This window comes from Capra hircus, chromosome 5 (assembly GCF_001704415.2).
Source record: "Capra hircus breed San Clemente chromosome 5, ASM170441v1, whole genome shotgun sequence".
Classification (NCBI taxonomy): domain Eukaryota; kingdom Metazoa; phylum Chordata; class Mammalia; order Artiodactyla; family Bovidae; genus Capra; species Capra hircus.
Genome location: NC_030812.1, coordinates 87193973 through 87216670, shown reverse-complemented (window position 1 = coordinate 87216670; position 22698 = coordinate 87193973). Strand labels below are relative to the sequence as shown.

The 22698-nt window shown below is 39.6% G+C and overlaps 1 protein-coding gene across 1 annotated transcript in view; it reads right to left on the bottom strand.

Moving 5' to 3' along the window:
- The window catches only part of GYS2 (glycogen synthase 2), a 57612-nt gene that overhangs the window by 13703 nt on the left and 21211 nt on the right, over positions 1-22698 (bottom strand). Inside the window, exons 4-11 of the mRNA XM_005680786.3 lie at positions 22134-22316; positions 21306-21450; positions 17673-17790; positions 17370-17490; positions 13727-13833; positions 12491-12550; positions 10107-10185; positions 8815-8928 (exon numbers count right to left, since the gene is read on the bottom strand). Coding sequence (XP_005680843.2) covers positions 8815-8928; positions 10107-10185; positions 12491-12550; positions 13727-13833; positions 17370-17490; positions 17673-17790; positions 21306-21450; positions 22134-22316 — 927 coding nt within the window. The remainder of the gene's footprint in view (positions 1-8814; positions 8929-10106; positions 10186-12490; positions 12551-13726; positions 13834-17369; positions 17491-17672; positions 17791-21305; positions 21451-22133; positions 22317-22698) is intronic.

The window sequence follows — 22698 nt, the reverse complement described above, 5'->3', positions numbered from 1 at the left end:
CTAATGCATGCAAAGTACTGCACTAGGAAAAGAGACCCAAAGAGACAGACTCTTGACTGTGTCTATGTCTACAAGCCCGAATCCCACTGTACTCAGCTGGCAAACAGCAGCAAAGAGGGATTTGAAAGGCATTGTGCCTGCTTTGGCATTTCCAAACTTAGGAAAATTTGTTCTCTTCAAAGCCCATTTTGAAACATGAAAACATCATGGCTCATTCGTTTTGTTCCCAGCCAAAGAGAATAACAGCACAACTAAAATAAGAACACAGCTGTTCTACATCCTAAAACAGCCAATGGCAGAAGCCCAGGGCAGAGGAAGGGATGTTAGAGGTCAGCCCAAGGTCACAGGGAGGATTAAATGAGATCCTGTGTGCAAAGCCCCCCAGCAGAGCAGCTGGTTCACAGCAAGACCTGGATCAGTCAACAAAAACTTGTCAGGCTGTATTTATTCTGGGAGGGAAGCAAGGTCCCCGGAAATTGGTTTGCTTTCACAGTGGGCAGCACAGGGTCCAGATCTGAAATCTGCAGTCCAGACTTTTCTCACTATGCCTCAAAACTGAGGCAGGATCAATGATAAATTCAGATTCAAAATTATCTGCAATGCTTCCTGAATCAAATGGTCACATTAATATAAAAAACTTGTCAATTCAGTTGGAGAGTTAAGAATCACTCTATAGCTGTCTATAAACATTCAGGTAATCCAATAGATACTTATACTGTCATACTTTTAAAGAGCACTATTAATAAAATAAAATACCTAATTCTGAATTGACCAAAGTTTATCTCAGTGCTTTGAATGTATATTGTTAGAGCTATTCTTTAGAAAACAAACTTACAGTTACCAGGAGCTCAGGCGGGGAGGGATAAATTTAGAGATGTAGATTGACACATACACGCTACTATATAAAAAATAGGCTTCCCTGACAGCTCAAATGGCAAACAATCTGTCTGCAATGCAGGAGACCCAGATTCGATCCCGGGATCGGGAAGATCCCCTGGAAAAGAGAATGGCAATCTACTCCAGTATTCTTGCCGGGAAAATCCCATGGACAGAAGAGCCTCGAGGGCTACAGTCCACGGGGTGGCAAAGAGTTGGACACAACTGAGCAACTGACACTTCCACTTTCATATATAAAATAGATAACAAGTAAGTATCTACTCTGTAGCACAGGGACTCTACTCAATATTTTGTAATGACCTATATGGGAAAGAAGTTTTTAAAAAGGAGCTGATATATGTGTATGTATAACAGATTCAGTTTGCTGTACAGCAGAAATAAACACCACACTATAAATCAACTATACCGCAATAAAAATTTTAAACAGGTAAAAAGAGGCTATTTTTTTATTTCCTCTCCGTGTGTTTGTCTTATATTAAACAGTGAATATCTGAAAGTATTCATGAGCTTAACTGCATAAACACGATTTCTTTGAGAAGCCTGCTAAACAGGGTACGTATGATTTATTTAGGGCTTCCTGGTGGCTTAACAGTAGAATCTGCCTGCCAATAGAGGAGACACGGATTCGTTCCCTGGGTTGGGAAGATTCCTTGCAGAAGGAAATGGCAACCGCTTCACTATTCTTGCCTGGGAAATCCCATGGACAGAGGAGACTAGGGGGCTCTAGTTCATGGGGTGGCAAAGAGTCAGACATAACTGAGGGACTAAACAGCAATCTCTTCTTTCCATTTTGCTCTCTCTTCCTTGTGTCTGGCTGCACCTCTTGCCTGCTCTTGCTTTCCACTTCTTTATCCTTCACAGGCATTTCTGTCAATAAGTTTTCATAACTACTTCTGTCTCGGTATCTGCTTTTCAGAGGACAAAAATTGAGAAAACAGATGAGACGTGATCACCAGCTCAAAAAAGCCACAGTCTCTGGAGAAATGGACACATTAAATTAAAATATATAGAATTCAATGTGATAACTCCTATAATTGCAGAAGATACAGACAAGGAAGCGATTGTTCTGTCTGGAGTAGGTAAATGTATATTAAGGAAAAGCGTAAGAAAGAGATAACTTTGAGGTTAGATTCCAAAAGAATTGTTCAAATAACAGAAATAAGATTATTTCAGAGGGAAAAAATATCAGCAATTACATAGAGACATGAAAGTGTTTCACACGTTTACGAAATAAGTTACTTGTCCATTCCTAGGAATTGCTTCACTGTTATCATACTTTTCTAAAAACACCAGTCTGTATTTATTGTACATAATAAGCATCAAGCACAGATAGGTCGTCAGAGGAAGAGTCAAAATTTTAGATATGGATGTGACATGAAATCAAATCACACTGGCCTCCAAAGTCAAGTCCCTGGGGATTCTCAGTCCCTTTGCTGGATCCCCAGGCTGGGAATTCTGTTGTGGGTCTTAGAAATTTCTTAACAGTACGAGCATTTCTTTGGTATAACTGTTCTGTAGTTTGTGGGTCGTCTGCTCTATGGCTCTATGGTGGGGCTAATGGCGACCTCCTCTAAGAGGGCTTATGCCACACGCTGTGTGACCCAGGTCTGCTGCACCCAGAGCCCCTGCCTCTGCGGCAGGCCACTGCTGACTCATACCTCTGCAGGAGACACTCAAACACTCAAAGGCAGGTCTGGCTCAGTCTCTATGGGGTCTCTGGGTCCCAATGTGCAGAAGATTTTGTTTGAGCCCTCCAAAAGTCTCTGGCGGGTATGGGGTTTGATTCTAAATGCAATTTCACCTCTCCTACCATTGTGCTGGGCTTCTCCTTTGCCTTTGGATGTGGAGTATCTTTTTTTGGTGAGATCCAACATTCTTCTGTCGATGGTTGTTCAGCAGCAAGTTGCAATGTTGGAGTTCTTACAGGAGGAGATGAGCTCACGTCCTTCTACTCCACCATCTTGCTTCCTCCCAGAAAAATACCCCCAGGGAATTTGATTTTGGAGGCCAGTGGGATTTGATTACCGCACTTACACAGGACCAGGGAAACAGATTCTTGGAGGGCACAAACAAAACCATGTGCATATCAGCAGCCAGGAGAAAGGAACAGTGTCTCCACAAGAGACTGAGCCAGACTTGCCTGTGAGTGTCCAGGAGTCTTTGGCAGAGATGTGGGTCAACAGTGGCCCGTTGCAGGGTCAGGGCACTGAATACAACAGTGCGTGCACAAATCCTTTTGAAGGAGGTTGCCATTGTCTTCATTACCCCTACCATAGTTTGGCCTCAGTTAAACAATGGGGAAGGAACACAGCCCCACCCATCAAAAGAAAATTAGAATAAAGATTTACCAAGCATGGCCCCATCCATCAGAACAAGACCCAGATTCCCCCACAGTCAGTCTCTCCCATCAGAAAGCTCCCATAAACCTCTTATCTTTATCCATCAGAGGGCAAACAGAATGAAAACCACAATCACAAAAATTGACCAAACTGATCACATGGACCGCAGCCTGTCTAACTCAATGAAACTATGAGCCATGCCATGTAGGGCCACCCAAGACAGACAGGTCATAGGGGAGAGTCCCGACAAAACGTGGTCCACTGGAGAAGGGAATGGCAACCCACTTCAGTATTCTTGCCTGAGAACCTCATGAACACTATGAAAAAGCACAAAGATAGGACACTGAAAGATGAACTCACCAGGTCTGTAGGTGCCAAATATGCTACTGGAGAAGAGTGGAGAAATAACTCCAGAAAAAAGGAAGAGACAGAGCCAAAGCGAGAACACCCAGTTGTGAATGTGACTGGTGATGGAAGCAAAGTCCAATGCTGTAAAGAAGAATATTGCATAGGAACCTGAATGTTAGGTCCATGAATCAAGGTAAATTGGAAGCAGTCAAATAGGAGATGGCAAGAGTGACAACTGACATTCTAGGAATCAGTGAACTAAAATGGACTGGAATGGGTGAATTTAATTCAGATGACCATTATATCTACTCCTGTGGGCAAGAATCCCTTAGAAGCAATAGAGCAGACCTCTTAGTCAACAAAAGAGTCCTAAATGCAGAACTTGGATGCAATCTTAAAAATGACAGAACTATCTCTGTTCGTTTCCAAGGCAAACCATTCAATATTACAGTAATCCAAGTCTATGCCCCAACCAGTAACGCTGAAGAAGTTGAAGTTGAACAGTTCTATGAAGACCTACAAGATCTTGCAGAACTAACACCAAAAAAAGATGTCCCCATCATCATAGGGGACTGGAATACAAAAGTAAGAAGTCAAGAAATACCTGGAGTAACAGGCGATTTTGGCCTTGGAGTACAAAATGAAGCAGGGCAAAGGTGAACGAAGTTTTGCCAAGAGAACACATTGGTCATAGCAAACACCCTCTTCCAACAACACAAGAGACAACTCTACACATGGACTTCACCAGATGGTCAACACTGAAGTCAGAGTGATTATATTCATTGAAGCTGAAGATGCAGAAGCTCTATCCTTTCAGCAAAATCAAGGCCAGGAGATGACTGTGGCTCAGATCATGAACTCCTTATGGCCAAATTCAAACTTAAACTGAAGAAAGTGGGGAAAACCACTAGACCATTCAGATTTGACCTAAATCATATCCCTTATGATTATACAGTGGAAGTGACAAATAGATTAAAGGGATTAGATTTGATAGACAGAGTGCCTGAAGGACTATGGACAGAGGTTTGTGACATTGTACAGAAGGCACTGATCAAGACCATCCCCAAGAAAAAGAAATGCAAAAAGGCAAAATGGTTGTCTGAGAAGACCTTACAAATTGCTGAGAAAAGAAGAGAAGCTAAAGGCAAAGGAGAAAAGGAAAGATATACCCATCTGAATGCAGAGTTCCAAAGAATAGCAAGGAGAGATAAGAAAGCCTTTTTCAGTGATCAATGCAAAAAAATAGAGGAAAACAATAGAATGGGGAAGACTAGAGATCTCTTCAAGAAAATTAGAGATACCAAGGGAATATTTCATGCAAAGATGGGCACAATAAAGGACAAGAACAATATGGACCTAACAGAAACAGGAGATATTAAGAAGAGGTGACAAGAATGCAGAGAACTATACAAAAAAGATCTTTATGACCCAGATAACCACATTGGTGTGATCACTCACCTAGAGCCAGACATCCTGGAGTGTGAAGTCATGTGGACCTTAGGGAGCATCACTACAAGCAAAGATAGTGGAGGTGATGGAATTCCAGTTGAGCTATTTCAAATCCTAAAAGATGATGCTGTGAAAGTGCTGCACTCAATATGCCAACAAATTTGGAAAACTCAGCAGTGGCCACAGGACTGGAAAAGTTCAGTTTTCATTACAATCCCAAAGAAAGGTAATGCCAAAGAATACTCAAACTACCCCACAATTGCACTCATCTCATACATTAGTATAGTAATGCTCAAAATTCTCCAAGCCAGGCTTCAATAATACGTGAGGTGTGAACTTCCAGATGTTCAAGCTGGTTTTAGAAAAGGCAGAGGAACCAGAGACGAAAAGGTAGAGAGCTCCAGGAAAACATCAACTTCTGCTTTACTGACTATGCCAAAGCCTTTGACTGTGTGGATCACAACAAACTGTGGAAAATTCTTAGAGCTGGGAATACCACACCACCTTACCTGCCTCCTGAGAAATCTGTATGCAGGTCAAGAAGCAACAGTTAGAACTGAACATAGAACAACAGACTGGTTCCAAATTGCGAAGGGAGTACGTCAAGGTTGTATATTGTCACCCTGCTTATTTAACTTATATGCAGAGTATATCATGAGAAACGCTGGGCTGGATGAAGCACAAGCTGGAATCAAGACTGCCGGGATAAATAGCAATAACCTCAGATATGCAGATGACACCACCCTTATGACAGAAAGTGAAGAGGAACTAAAAAGCCTCTTGATGAAAGTGAAAGAGGAGAGTGGAAAAAGTTGGCTTAAAACTCAGCATTCAAAAAACTAAGATCATGGCATCCTGTCCCATCACTCCATAGCAAATAGATGGAGAAACAATGGAAACAGTGACAGAGTTTATTTTGGAGGGCTCCAAAATCACTGCAGATGGTGACAGCAGCCATGAAGTTAAAAGACACTTGTTTCTTTGAAAAAAAGCTATGACCAACCTAGACAGCATATTAAAAAGTAAACACGTTACTTTGCCAACAAAGGCCCATCTAATCTAAGCTATGGTTTTCCAGTAGCCGTTTATGGATATGAGAGTTGGATGATAAGGAAAGCTGAGTATTGAAGAACTGATGCTTTTGAACTGTGGTGCTGGAGAAGACTCATGGACTGCAAGAAGATCCAACCAGTCAATCCTAAAGGAAATCAGTCCTGAATATTCATTGGAAGGACTGATGCTGAAGCTGAAACTCCAATACTTTGGCCACCTGATGCAAAGAACTGACTCATTGGAAAAGACCCTGGTGCTGGGAAAGACTGAGGGCAGGAGGAGAAGGGGATGACGGAGGATGAGATGTTTGGATGGCATCACCGACTCAATGGACATGAGTTTGAGCAAACTCCAGGAGATGGTGATGGACAGGGAAGCCTGGTGTGCTGCAGTCTATGGGGTCACAAAGAGTCAGACATGACTGAGTGACTGAACTTAACCTTGACATGAAAGGTTCTGAGAAAAACAGAAATCAAAGGGGAAATAACATGCTTTCTCGCTCCCACTATTTTCTTTCCAAGATACAAAAAACTGAGAAGGACCAGTCTGGAGTAAACTACGTAAGAATGATGACAAGTGTGTGTTGACATACTCTGTGGACAGAATCCTGCTGAAAAAATGTAAAGAGTGGTGCAGTCTTGGCAGCAATATTCCTACATTTCCAGGGGAAAATGTGCAGCCTGGCTCTTATATGTGTGCTACGTGTTGAATATTTGGAAATTCACAAACACAAATGAAAAACTAAAAATCACCCATAATTCTATAGCACAGGGCAATATACACATATATGTGGGTCTATGTGTAGATTGTTTGAAATGAGAGGGTTAACACAATATGGAACATTTTATAAACAGCATGGATCATCTAATGCTGTACTATGAGCTCTTTCTACTATTATTACAGTTTCTCCTGCCTTGATTTCTTATATATTTTCCTCTTTCTTTCCCTAATCGTTCATCTTTTAATCCTCTCTTGAGGTTTCCTTGGGTCGATATTTACTTCATTCATTCCACCTAGTCTTCCAATATGTCAAGGTTATCATTCCTTGGCCTTCACTACTGCCCACATGCCAATAGCTCCCCTCGAAACTGTCCTGCTAAACCCCAGGCCTATGTTTTCTAGGTACCTCTTAAGCATCTTAACTTGAATATCCCATATGTAACTCAATCTATGAAAAACTGAACTTCATTTGAGATATGACCCTCAAACCAACTTCTTTTATTTTATTTTTTAATATTTATTTGCCTGTACTGGGTCTTTAGTTCCAGCATGTGAACTCTTAGTTGCAGCACGTGGGACCTAGTTCCCTGACCAGGCAGTGAACCTGGGCCCCCTGCATTGGGAATGCAGTTTCTGAGCCACTGGACCACTAGGGAAGTCCTCAAGCCAACTTCTTTTAAAGCTTTTCCTTAGGTTCTAGAAAGTGTGGGTTACATACTGAAGCCTTGCCTTCTGCCTCTTTCTCACTCTGTGTCCACTGGTGACTTAAGTATGGTCTTTTTCTTCAGGCAACCATTTCTTCCATTGTTCCATCCTCTCCAGAACTTCTGAGAAGGCCTTTGGTAGTGGCCCTCGGTATCTCTCACCTGGACTGTTGCAGTAGGTCCTTAACTTGTCTCCATGACATCCACTGATGCCTATGTCAATGATTGAGTGCAGGATGAGAAATACATTTACGAACAGATTGTGTTTTCCCAAGAGACTTTACAGAGAAGAGTAGAAAAACATTTAAAAACATCAAGAGGGGGTAGAGTTAAGGCAAAGCTTGTTTTTTCATGTGGAAAAATTTCAGAAATATTTGTAAACAGCAAGGGAAAGAGCTAGTAAGCCTACAATATAGAAAAGGATAAACAGGGTGCATTTTCTAAGAATGTGGGAGGAAATAAGGTCCCAGAAAAACTCTTACAATCTGAAGGAAAACAAAGTAAGAATGAGTCAAAATCTAGATGTGAGGCCAGTATGAAAGGACTGTGAAGGAATTTAGAATTCATATCATCTGCTAAAGGCAAAAGAAAGAAGGGACACTGGGACCTTCCTTTCAAAAAGATTGGTAAATTCTTGTGACAACTTGATCTTGAATGCTGGTGGAGGGAAGTGAGTAGGAATAAGCTATGATCTGTTAACACATTTACCCTTGTCTCCCACACCTAACCCCATGCCTAGAACATAACACACCCTCAGTAAACGTCATGGAGATTAAGCTCCATTGCAGCAGAAACCAGGTCTTATTCAACACTGTGCTTCATCACTGGAGAAACTCAAAGAGTCAGAAGAACAAATTAGTCTATAGGAAATTATACAAAACCATCATTACCCACATTCTCTGAAACTTGAATCTTCTCATACTATGCACTTAAATTGAACTTTATGAGGAAGAAACAAAGACAATTTATGCTAATCTCCGAGATTCATTCATTAAACAGTTCTTAGACCATATGTGTTTCATTAAACATAAGGCCATTTCCTGATGCTTGCTGACAGTATTTTACAATGAAAATGAAAGCTGCATTACAACTCAAAGCCATAAATAGTCTTCAATTATTTTTAAGAATGATACCAACATAGTCACTTTTTAATTGCTCAAGACAGGAAACAGAATTAGTTTTCCTTTAGAAGTATCATTTACAATATTTCCGGTAGATGTTAAAACAAACAAGGGATGCTTCTAATAAATTCTCAAAAACCTGTCCTCTGTGATTTTGAAATGTCCCGCGTAAACGAGTTGTACCTTGACTCTGTCTGTGCGGCTATTGAAGAGCCCAATGCGTCTAATGGTGCTGAGGATGGGATCGGTGGAATCATCGATCATGTTGTGAGTGGTCACTGGGGGCAAAGACTGCCGCTGAAGGAGCAGAGGGAAGAAAATGGCAGTGCAGGAAAAGAATTACTAAGTGTGACTAATTTCAACAATAGGTCATCGGCAATATGTCATCCAATCTTTATGCCTTTATGGTCTGAGATGCCACTTAAGTGGATGAGGGGTTGTCTGTGTATTTCATAGGAAGACAACAGGTTAAAGAACTTCCTTCCATACTCTGAACACCCGATGCTTTTGTTCACTAGCAGCCACTCTATGGAAAGCCTAGAACTCTTGAAGCCTCCTGAGACTTAACAGTAAGTCCCCAACATACAAACCTTCAAGTTGGGAATTTTCAAAAAGATGCAAAAACACATTCCGTCAGCATCAGATGTGTGTGGAATTGCAGCTTGCCCTCCATCTCCTATTGCTGGTGGTCCTTCAGTTCCACCATCTCCCGCATCTTCTGCCTCCTCCAGTCACTAACTCTTCTTGCCTGTTCATTTGATGCCAGCCCCCAAAGGCCAGCTGTTGTTGGACAGCCCTACTGTACTTTTCAAGGTACTGTATTGTGAGATTCAAAATGTTTATTTTTTGTGTTTGTTTTTATGTGTTATTTCTGTGAAAAGTACTATAAACCTATTACAGTACTGTATAATATAGCCAATTATATTAGCTGGGTACCTCGACTAACTTCATCTCAGAACATTAGCTCATTCATATGTAGGGGACTGACTGTATTTGGAATAAGAATGGAACTCCAGGTGAGCTACTCTGCTGGTTCCCACCAGGAGGCTGTTCTTCAGTGCCTCCCTGTGCATTGCTGTACATGGCTAACACAATTATCTTTTTAACAATTCCACTCGACTGAGAAACATTCACCTTTTCTCTAGATTGCCTCCAAAGTCTATGCTTTTTGAAAACTTTAGGCACTTCTTTTTTGTCATTGCAATATACATAGTTTTTCAATTGGCATATAGGTTCCAAATGAATTTTTAAAGTAGATATGAAGACGAGTTCCTTGAGATTTGTTTATAGGAGCCTTGAAAAACCACTGGTGAAAAAGAACCCACAAAGGTGTCCTTTAGGTAAATACCTAAGGATGACTTTTCTAGCTCTCAGGTTTAAAAATTTCCCAAATTAGCCCATTTCAAAAATTAAGATATTGATCTAAATAGACTTTAACAATTATGGGAAGTAATGGGAATTTTTTCCTTTATTACCTGAGTTGAAAAGATAGCTCTTTTCATAATTGTCTGATCATCTCGATCCAAAATATTGTTCATGTCAGGAATTTCTCCTCTGTGGGGAAAATAGTTTTAAAAATCAAAATAAAACAGCTAGCACTAACCAACTGCTTCCTATGCATCAAACACCATTTCAAGCAATTTAAAAATAAATGTAAAGCATACATAGTTTCCTGATGAAGCTCACAGACAAATTCCAAAGGGCAAAGAAGTTTGATAAAAGAATACCTTTGCTAGCACAAAAGAAAATTGAAATTAACTTTTAAAACATTACTGTTGATGACCAGGAGGATACTTTCATAATATTTTGCCTGCTTTAACAATTATAGGAAGTGAGTACTATGTTCTACAGTGGCCATAACTTTTCCATCTGTAAGTTGATATTTTAAAAAATTGTGTATTTATTTTTGGCTGTGCTGGGTCTTTGTTGCTGTGCGGGTTTTTCTCTTCATTTCAACGAGTGGCGGCTACTCTAATAGCAGTTCATGGGATTCTCATTGTGGTGAGCTTCTCAGTGTATACTAAGTATACATTAGGTAATGTATATTACTTAAGTAAATGTTACTTCACATTAACTACTATGTTCATTAATAAATATATGTTAATATGTCAATATATATTTTGACTTGAAATCTTCCACTGTTTCAAACTGACATATTAACTCTCAATGAGAATTCCATTGAAGGAGACCCTATCTGCTGGCTTTCTCAATGCCTTAGCAGGTAAAGAAACTGTCTGCAATGCAGGAAACTTGGGTTCGATTCCTGGATTGAGAAGGGAAAATGGCACCCTCCTCCAGTATTCTTGCCTGAAAATTCCCGTTTTCAGGACAGAGGAGCCTGGTGGGCTACAGGCCAAAGTGTCGCAAAGAGTCAGACATGATCGAGTGACTGAGTTCACACACAGATAACTTACCCACGTATTTAACTATGTTCTCATTTGTACAACTGTCTACAAATATTTGTCAGATGAAGGATTAAACAAAGCCTGCTCATATGATGCAACATATCTTCAGTTCAGTTCAGTTGTTCAGTCGTGTCTGACTCTGCAACCCCATGGACTGCAGCATGCCAGGTCTCCCTGTCTATCACCAACTCCCAGAGCCTACTCAAACTCATGTCCATTGCGTCAGTGATGTCATCCAACCATCTTATTCTCTGTCGTCCCCTTCTCCGCCTGCCCTCAATCTTACCCAGCATCAGAGTCTTTTCAAATGAGTCGTCTCCTCGCATCAGGTGGCCAAAGTATTGGAGTTTCAGTTTTAGCATCAGTCCTTCCAATGAACACCCAGGACTGATCTCCTTTAGGATGGACTAGTTGGATCTCCTTGCAGTCCAAGGGACTCTCAAGAGTCTTCTTCAGCACCACAGTTCAAAAATATCAATTCTTCTGCACTCAGCTTTCTTTATAGTTCAACTCTCACATCCATACATGACTACTGGAAAAACCATAGCCTTGACTAGATGAACCTTTGTTGGCAAAGTAATGTCTCTGCTTTTTAATATGCTGTCTAGGTTGGTCATAACTTTTCTTCCAAGGAGCAAGTGTCTTTAATTTCATGGCTGCAGTCACCATCTGCAGTGATTTTGGAGCCCCCCCAAAATAAAGTCTGACACTATTTCCACTGTTTCTCCATCTATTTGCCATGAAGTGATGGGACTGGATGCCATGATCTTAGTTTTCTGAATGTTGAGTTTTAAGCCAACTTTTTCACGCTCCTCTTTCAGTTTCATCAAGAGGCTCTTGGCTCTTCTTTGCTCACTGCCGTAAGTGTGGTGTCATCTGCGTATCTGAGGTTATTGATATTTCTCCTGGCAATCTTGATTTCAGCTTGTGCTTCATCCAGCCTGGCATTTTGCATGATGTACTCTGCATATAGGTTAAATAAGCAGCATGACGATATACAGCCCTATCATACTTCTTTCCCTATTTGGAACCAGTCTGTTGTTCCACGTCCAGTTTTAAATGTTGCTTCCTGACCTGCATACAGATGTCTCAGGAGGCAGGTAAGGTGATCTGCTCTTCCCATCTCTAAGAATTTTTCACAATTTGTTGTGATCCACACAGTCAAAGGCTTTGGCGTAGTCAATAAAGCAAAAGTAGATGTTTTTCTGGAACTCTCTCGTTTTCTCTATGATCCAACGGATGTTGGCAATTTGATCTCTGGTTCATGTGCCTTTTCTAAAACCAGCTTAAACATCTGGAAGTTCACAGTTCAGGTACTGTTGAAGCCTGGCTTGAAGAATCTTCAAAGGCTATTAATTCTTTTATATTTGGAACAAAATAAGTATAGTGTCTAAATACTTGTCTCAGTAGTAAAGCCCTAAATGTTTGAGCGGTGTAGTGTTCCAAGCTCCTACCTTAATAATGCATCATACAGTTTCTTTCCAAACTTTTCCTTCACAGAATGTGCAGTGTCCCTGTATGAACAGAAAGATACACAACTCAAACAATGTCACCCTTTTACGTCTTTCTTTGCCACGATGGTGTTCTGTCAATGCATTCTTTGAAACTGCAGGTCTCTTTTATATAACCTCTTTTGTTCTTTTCTTTTTTGCCAGTTTAGCCTGAGTTAACACCTCTAGAGCTGAGGCAACTGAACATCCTGACCAGTGCGGGGAGTGTAACTTTCTTTGGCTTGATGATAATCAGGAGAAGGTTGGGGGAAGGGAGAGGAAGTGTGTGTAGGTACCCATATAATATGAGGAATTTGTTTATGAGAAATGGAGTATTTCCTGCCATATCAGTAAACAAGGATGTCACAGTCATCAGCAATTTGCAGTCCCCAGTGTGAGATGGTGAGCCCTAAGGAAACTCAGGAAGGAGAATAATACCTGCCATCTAGCAGCCATCAGACTGCAGTCACTACCTACTGTGAGTCCCAAGGGAGCTCAGAATGTGAAAAGCACTGGATACTAGCCTCAGATAGGTGAGGTTTCTATCAAAGGAATGTTTTCAGTGAGTCCAGACTCCTGCATCTTCCCATACAAAGAAAAGCACTAAGTTCCTTAACTGGAGATATCTGATTTTCTTTTATTAGCAATAATCTTTTGATGTTCAGACTACCTGCCCTTTGTTGCAAAACTTCTATATAATCTGGCTCCTCTCCTGGCCTCCTCAGAGCAGTTCTCTCAGGGTTACGTGAGATGCTGTCTCACGGGCTCAAAGTTTTAAATATTCCCAGCAAATAAAACATAACTCTCAATTTTTAGGTTGCAACTATTTTTTAAGTCAACATTTATCATTGTTGAGTCTGGCCTACGGGGGAGAGGGGAAGCATGATACTAATTTCGTTATTTTGGCATATGTTTTAACATTTCCATAATAAATTTTTTAAAAATCTGACCCATCTTTAAAGATTTCTACAAAGGCCTGATCCTTCCACAGTAGCTCGTTCCAACATTTTTATATGAACACAGTTTTATAGACATGACAAAATTTAACAAAGGAACCCAATGAGAAGAGAACTGAGTAGTATGTAAGCTATTATAATCTTAAGGGGAAAAAATAGTTCAAGGAAATAGATCATAAATCATGCACTTTAAAAAATCCCTTTACACCTATTGCTTGAGAATATTTACAAGATATGAGGTTACCATAGCTGTTTGCGCACTGCCTGGCCTTTCAGGGTTTCCACATTGAAATTATTTGTCTTGGCAGGCATAATGAAAAACACCACCACGGTGACGTCACTTTTATGCATCTAATGAGGGGTTAGAAAACACAACAGAGTCAACTATCAAAGATAAAATAAACCATGTGACAGCTGGACCTTAAACTGTGACAAATAGTGCTTTGAAACATCTTGAGAGAATAAGAATACTTATTTATGACTGACAAAGAAATTATACATCACTGTCTTAAGCTTCTTCAGAAAATTTAAATATGACATTCAACTAAGATCTGACAATTAACAATTAAAAATCCACACAGAATAATTTCATCACATCCATCATCTAAAATATATAGCAATTGCTACTGATAGCACTATGGTTTTCTGTGGTTAAAAAATAACATAAAAGATAACACAAATGTTAAAATTCCAGATTGGAAAGTTAATGAGGATTTCGTTTGGGTTTACTCTACGTCTTATAGCTAATTTACATGGATTTGCACAAGCAGATTATTAACATTTTTCCATTAAATGTCTTGATTCTCATGATGTTGCATTTTGTTTTTTTCAACCATAAAGGAACCAGAATGGGTACTCAGAACTTTTGGTGTAGCAGTTACTGTGTTGGGTGCTTTAAACACATAAGTTAACCCAAGCCTAACTCTCACTCTCATCATTAATTTCAAAAGAGAGGCACAAGACTTTTGATTCTTCTTCTGAGCTCCTATCACAGGTTATTGGCAAAACTGGGAGTCAAACTAATGCTTTCTTTTGTTTTTTTAAACTAGTGTTTTTTGACTCTACAATCTGTTTACTTTTCCTATTCCAAAATATTATTGACCTGAAGTTTCTCAGAAAGAAATGACATGCCAAAGAGCTGTGGGAATGAAAGTGTAAACTTACTTAAAACTGTGAACTGATGAATGCTTTTATATTCTGAAATGACTGACTCTTGAATGTGGGGCACTATCATCTAATCTGTGGTCTCTGCCCTCTGGGACCTTATATTCTATTTAAAACATCTACAGGAGCCATAGAACAGGAAACACCCCAGGAGTAGGCAGTGTGCTTTCATTAAAGACTAAATGTACTATATGGAAAGAAAATGTCTTATGTTGATTTCTCCAAGGATTGTAATTATCTTTCATGTCTAGAATAAGAGAAATTCACTTTTTCTTCACATCTAAAAATAAAGCGAATATTTAATAAATGTAAAGATAAATTAATAATGTCTCTAGACATGACATTTTTATATAGCTGTGAGTCCATCTATAAAGCTTGTTAAATAGATACATATCAGAAAATACTGTGAAATAAGATTATTCCAGTTTATTCTTAAATAATCTTTCTGGTCTTCAACCCTATTTTATAAGCATGGATGTTTACTAATGTGATTTTAGTAATCTCTTAAAATACTTGGTACAGTGTATGTGCTTAGCCTCTCAGTCATGTTTGGTTCTTTGCCACCCTTTGGACTGTAGACTGCTAGGTTCCTCTGTTCATGGGATTTCCCAGGCAAGAATACTGGAGTGGATTGCCAGTTCCTTCTCCAGGGGATCTTCCTGACCCAGGGATCAAACCTGCAACTCCTGTCTCTCCTGCGTTTTAGGCAGATTCTTTACTCTCTGAACCACCCAGGAATATCTGGGCTAAGACAGTGATAAATCTACATCCAAGAAATAAAAACTGAATGGGAAAGTTATACAGAGCTCAGGAAATTTTGGATTGCCTCAGCATCTCAATAAAATTAGACTTCTACACTGACCTCTTCTATTTTCCTTATGTATTCTATATTTTTGTATGATGGGACGAGAATAAAAGCCAATAACTTTCATCAGTATCTATGATGCAGTCCTTCCGTTGGCACAGGTTTTATTGCTGGATTAGTTCAGAACCTATTACAAGAATACACCTGCCAATGCAAGAAACACAAGAGACATGAGTTTGATCTCTGGGTCGGGAAGATTCTTTGGAGAAGGAAAGAGTAACTCACTCCAGTATTCTGGCCTGGGAAATCCTATGGACAAAGGAGCCTGGTGGGCTACAGTCTATGGGGTCACAAAGAGTCAGACATGACTGAACATGCTCACACAACAACAGTTCACAACCTATTTTAAGATTCTGAGCAAATCTAACCTATTGAGCAAACAATCATTCCGTATTTGGGAGTGGGAAACTCCTCTGTGTTTCTGTGTGGTGGGACCTCTCCTAGCTTCATGGCTGGAGGCTTTCAGATCTCAGAGTAGAGGCATGGCTAGTAAGTTCGGAGAGGAACAGAGTTTGTGTGTGTCTGCCCCATTCTACGAGGACAACTGCTTGGCTGTCAGTCATGTTGCACATGTTTTTCTGAAGGCTTCTGGTTGGAAGGGATGGAAATGGCCAGGGCTGTCTGTGATCAGATGTCTAATACCACAAAATTTAATACCAAGTCCCAATATTAGGAAGCCCATTTATGCCATGCAACCAAGCCATATCTCCCATTATAGTATTTTTTAAAATTAATTTTTTTTGGAGTATAATTGTTTTATAAACCCACTCCAGTATTCTTGCCTGGAGAATCCCAGGGATGGGGGAGCCTGGTGGGCTGCCGTCTATGGAGTCACACAGAGTCGGAAACAACTGAAGCGACTTAGCAGCAGCAGTTGCTTTACAATGTTGTGTTAGTTTCTACTGTATAGCAAAGTGAATTAGCCATACATATACAAATATCTTCTCTCTTTTAGACTTCCTTCCCATTCAGGTCACCACAGTGCATTAAATCTATCAACTTTTAAAAAGACAAAGTTTTGTTCTCTTTACTTTCTGTTTGCTTGATTTTTCTGTATCTTTCAATTGTCTACAAACTCTTGGGGGATAGGTGGGAAAGAGGATGCTATGTGGTCAGCTTAAAACATGGCACATATATAACATATAAAGGAAGAGAATGTAAAAAATGAATATATACATTTATATATATGTATAACTGAATCAGGGCTTCCCAGGTGGCACTAGTGTAAAGAACACGCCTGGCTATGCAGGAGGCACAAGAGTCCTGGGATGATCCCTGGATCAGGAAGATCCCCTAGAGAAGGGGATGGCAACCCACTCCAGTGTTCTTGCCTGGAGAATCCCACGGACAGAGGAGCCTGGTGAGCTACAGTGCATAGGGTCTCAAAGAGTTGGACACGACGGAAGCAACAGAGCACACGTAACTGTATCACTTTGCCATACCCCTGAAACTAACACAGCATTGTAAATTAACTATATATCAGTAGAATTTTGAAAAAATTTTAAATTAACATAAAATGTCCTTTGGGGTGCATTTCCAATAAAATTTTGCTTCTATGATTCTTTAAAAAAAAAAACACCATACTATTATATTGGCTATATACCCAATATAACATGATAAGTTTGTAGCTGTCTTTAAAAAATACCTGACATCCTAGACAAATACATGAGCAAAGAGTGTGGTGATCATATTTATCATTTTAAATATGATAATTGAAAGACCAAAAGCATTTTTAAAATAAAGCTATCATTTTAAGTCTTCAAAATCATATATTTTTTAAAAAGCCAGGAAGTTCTTTACTTTCCACAGAACAAAGTTCTCTACAAAACCACTGTTTCGTGTTCTAGAGCATTCTTACCCTCAGCAGGAAGTTTAACCTGGATAAGGATTCTAAGAAGATGTCAGCTCCTTTGTTTGAAAACTCATACCTCCCAGCAATGAAGAGGAACAACGTTTTTTCAAGATCAAAGTCCAGATGACTAAAACAAAACAAAACAGTTTCCAATGAAAGAAAGCAACAGCAACAAAATGTACACAGGAGTTCTGTTAAAGTACAAAGGGGACTGGGAAAGATAAACATTTACTTTAACAACCCTGTTTTCTCTATACCCCAGATCCCTAACATCACAGGGTAATTTTTTTTTAATATAGAAAAACATACCCATAGAAATGACCTCGAACAAACTCTTGGATCCTGGCCTTGTACATAGCATGGAGATTTTGAAACTCATGTACAGCTGAAAATTTCTTAACGTTCAAGCCATTTGGAGTAACTACATCTGGAAAAGCAAAGTAAAATCCTCATGAAAAGTCTCTTTTGAGAGAGGGCAGCACTGCCAAAACAACAGTATTTTGCTAGAGAAGACTCTTGAGAGTCCCTTGGGTAGCAAGGAAACCAAACCAATCACTCCTGAAGGAAATCAGCCCTGAATATTAATGGGAAGGACAGATGCTGAAGCTGAAGCTCCAATACTTTGGCCGCCTGATGCGAAGAGCCCACTCACTAGAAAAGACCCTGATGCTGGGAAAGATTGAAGACAGAAAGAGAAGGAGGAGGCAGAGGATGAGATGGTTGAATGGCATCACCGACTCGATGCATATGAGTTTGTGCAAGCTTCGGGAGCTGGTAATGGACAGGGAAGCCTAAAGTGCTGCAGTCCATGGGGTCACAAAGAGCTGGACACGACTTAGCAACTGAACAACAACAATAACAAGTTAGGTGTCTATTAACATTTCTAGTTTCTGACTATAATAGAAGTGGAAGTTTATAAAAATCCATAATGAATCGCTGACATAGATAATCAGGAGGATCTGACTGAAATAGCATTGAGTAATGGGTATTATGTAATAGACCAATAGCAAAAATAGTCATTGTTAAGGGTTTTCAGTTACCGATCACTTACTATGCATTAGATACTGCTCTAAATGCCTTGTAATGTAACTCATTTAATCCCTGCAACAACCAGTGGAGCAAAGTGATATTTCAGAGGCAGAAACTGAGACACAGAGTTGTTCCAGAATCTGTTCCAGAACACATGGGTAAAGGCCATGCTGTCTGTCTCCACCTGTTTTACCCTTAACTATGCTGTGTGCTAAACGAACTCCTTTTTTGTTTTAATTTTTATTGGTGTAAAGTGGCTTTACAGTGTTGTGTTAGTTTCTACTGTATGGCAAGGTGAATCAGCTATATATATATATATATATATATATATATATATCTCCCCTGTTTTTTGGATTTCTTTCCCATTTAGATCACCACATAGAATCACTGAGTAGAATTCATGTAGGTTCTCATTAGTTATCTATTGTATACGTGCATGTGCGCTAAATCACTTCAGTCATGTCCAGCTCTTTGCTATCCAGCGAACAGTAGCCCATCAGGCTCGCCGTCCATGGGATTCTCCAGGCAAGAATACTGGAGTGGTTTTCCATGTCCTCCTCCAGGGCATCTTCCTGACCCAGGGATCAAACCCAGGTCTCTAATGTTTCCTGCACTGGCCAGTGGGTTCTTTACCACTAGGACTACCTGGGAAGTCCATCTGTTTTATACACAGTAGCATAAATATGTCAATCCCAATCCCTCAGTTCCTATCCTCTCCTTTCCCCCTTGGTATCCATATGTTTGTTCTCTATGTCTGTGTCTCTATTTCTCTTTCCTAAATAAAATTATCTATACCAATTTGTTTAGACTCCACATATGTGCATTAATATATGGTATTTGTTTTTCTCTTTCTGACTTACTTCACTCCATATGACAGCCTCTAAGTCCATCCATGTTAAACTACCTCTTGTCATTTTATTTTAGTCAAATGTGTGAAGAGTGTTCTGTCCATAAGGAATATTGGAAAAGTAGTCCTTTATTCCAACACATAACTGATTCTTTCTGCCTAGAAGATTTTGTTGCTTGGGTAGGGAGACGTTTTTGGTTTTTCAGAATAGTGGTCTATGCCAAGAAAGATAAAGACTGCTCAGAATACATGATGGAAATCACCTACTGAGTTGAATTCATGGGTATTGTATTTAGACGCAGCAAAAACAACAGACAGAAGTTAGTAGAGAAACTGTTGAGACACTAGAAAAGAATATTTGAGAAACCTCAGAATGTGCAATGTCATGCAAATAAGGAATGACAGAGGTATCTGCCACCTTTAATTGCCAAAGAATGTCAAGGAAGAAAAAAGTTACAGAATTGTGAACCTGGTGATTTTTGAAAAAGCAATTTTAGATCAAGTGTTGGAGATCGGAAGTTAAAGTTGAAGAGGCTCTAAAAAGTGGAAAAACTATGGATTATTTTTGTAAAATACTTGATAGCAGGAGGAAAGATGAGATTATGCAGACATCTAAGAGGGTAGTGGTCTTAAGCGAAATTTTTTTTTAAATTTCAGAATAGGAAAAAACAAAGCATTTTTGTAAGCACAGAAAAGGATACTGATGACAGGAAAAAAAAGTAACATCCAAGAAACAAGTGAGCATATTGAAGCAAACTCCTGCAAGAGACACGTGTGTGAGAAGCAAAGTGGATTCAAGAGAACCTTTGGAAAGAATAAAGACCAGTACAGGATCTTCAGGTGCCACTATTTAGATTGCTTCTTCCTTTGTAATTATGTAGAACTTTTTAATGCTTTCTCTAGGTGTTAAACTGGTATACAAAAGAAAGATTAATTAACTAGAGATAAGACCACAGGAATTAAGCATGGAAAACGTATTAATTAGGACTGTTTTGTTGCAAGTAAGAGAAATCTGGGCTTCCCTGGTAGCTCAGCTGGTAAAGAAACCGCCTGCAATGCAGGAGACCCTGATTTGATTCCTGGGTTGGGAAGATCCCCTGGAAGAGGGCATGTCAACCCACTCCAGTATTCTTGCTTGGAGAATCCACATGGACAGAGGAGCCTGGCGGGCTACAGTCCATGGGGTCTCAAAGAGTCAGACATGACTGAGTGACTAAGCACAGCACAAGCGAAATCTACTAACACGGATTTAACTATTACAAGAAGGAATTATTATTAGGATGCTGGAGTGTCTGATGGCAAAGATGTAGCTGGGCCTCAGGAATTAATTTAAACCATGGTCTAAATCACTGTGGAGAATCTAGAGTTCTCTCAATCTGTTTCTGCTTCTTAATTTACTTCACTGTAGCTTATCTTTCTTTGCATCTCATGCAACATAGGAAGTGGACACTACCAACAGCTTCCAAGCTTCTATTATACAAGACTATTCAAACAAACTCATCTGTTTAGACGCATTATGAAACCATTCTGATTGAGCCAACTTATACCAGGTATCCACCTCTGGACCAACCAGCTGTGGCCAGGTGACAGGGTCATGTTTTATGAACATACCTCTTGGCATTGTAACCTTGGGATGGGTCTGGGGCTAGTTCCCAGAAAACCTTGCAAGAAAATCTTGGGAGAAGTAAAACAACAGTTTTCTACTAAACAGGCCCAATGAGGCAATGTTCTAAGATGTAGGACTGGTGAATTCTCACACATGTTTCTGATATTTTCCTGACATTCATTTTCTTAAAATAGAGAAGTCAACTCAGCTTGCTTAAACTCAGGAAGTCATCATGACAACCCAGCTCACAATTAGAGTATTTTAAACATAGACTATTCAACAAGCACAGATTGTATACTATTATGTTCCAGATATAGCTTAGTGTTCAACAAAGCTACTGAAAATGAGAATTCAAATATGTATAAAGATTTGAGTAGTGATAGTGCAGTTTTCCTCTTATTTTATGCATTTTTGTTCAAAATTATCACAGATCGATGACAAACTCAGGGATAATAATTACCAGGTTTTCTCTTCAGCATGTGTTCTGCCTCGATTGCTGTAATTTCAGAAACTGTGGTGAAAACATGAGCACAATGGACGGAAGCGCGCTCCATGCAATACCGGTGATAAATCTGCCTTTCCCCAGCCTCTTTGTCTATGTTAAACTGTGAAAACAAAACAAACAAACACACATAGGCATTTGCTTACACCAATTCTTCTACATAAGCAAAGCAAAATCACATATTTCTCACACTGTTTTTCCTTACGGCTATGTGGAATTTTATGACCAGAGAAAAGAAGTGACAAATTTTTATTAAACCCATCACGGAAACAAAAAGCTACTTATGCTTACAAAGAGTGCTCTTTACTTTAAGCTGGGGAGATATGCAATCATATTTGAAGACAGTGTGATATGAACACTGACTTTTTATTGAAAGGATAAAGTTATAATATTGATATATAACTATATATTATGATTTTGTTCCTTAAAAAACAACTAATAAAACCTGATCAATATTATTAGTTGTTTTTATTAATTGCTATTTCCCAAGCAGCCCAACCTCAGGGCTGCAGTGGCTGACGTCTTCCAGGCCCCTTTGGATCTTGGGTCTGTTACTTCAAAGTGGACAGACATCTGGCCTGTCCCCGCTACACTCGGCTGCACTCTGAACAAAGTTAAATTTTATGAGCTCTCAGTCCGCTCAGGGGAAGCTGTGTCATGAATATTGATTGGTCAAAAGGGCATTTCTGCCATCTGGATGACAGATGAAAGGTGAAGATCAATACTTCCCATCCTTCAGCTTCAAGAGTCGGAAAGAAAGGTGGCGAGGGTGGTAGAGCTAATTACCTTATCAAGGTGGTTGTAGAAATCGATGTTAGCTGCACAGAGATACCGCCCAAGCAGGGTGGCGTGGGTGGTAAAGACTGTAGCAATGGGCAGTTTCCGAGCTCGAGAAAGGATCAGTCCAATCCCAGCTTGCCATTCATGGAACTGGACAATGACGTGTCTCCCATCAGCATGGTCCGTCACCTAGGTCAGACAAGAAGCTTGTAGAAAAGTTCAGGATGAAGTTTGATCTTACTCATAGTCCACAGAAAAAGGAAAGTTGTTATGCTTGTAAATTTTAGTACAATTAAAAGGAATCTGAATATAAACCATGCAGATTTAGCAACTATAAGGGTTTTCTAGAATTTAGCTTCCTGTTCATAAAGCCCATATATGTTTATGGCTTAATCCTCTTTTTCAATATGGATCAGATTTATTTTTGCATTCACAGAGGGGACTCCTAGAATAAATGTACAGTAGGTGGTCAATGAATATTCATTGAATGAATGAATGATTAATAGCAACAAAGTTTTAGAAGTTTCACTGAACAGCTGAATCAATTGGGACAAGCCACTTACAATCTTCT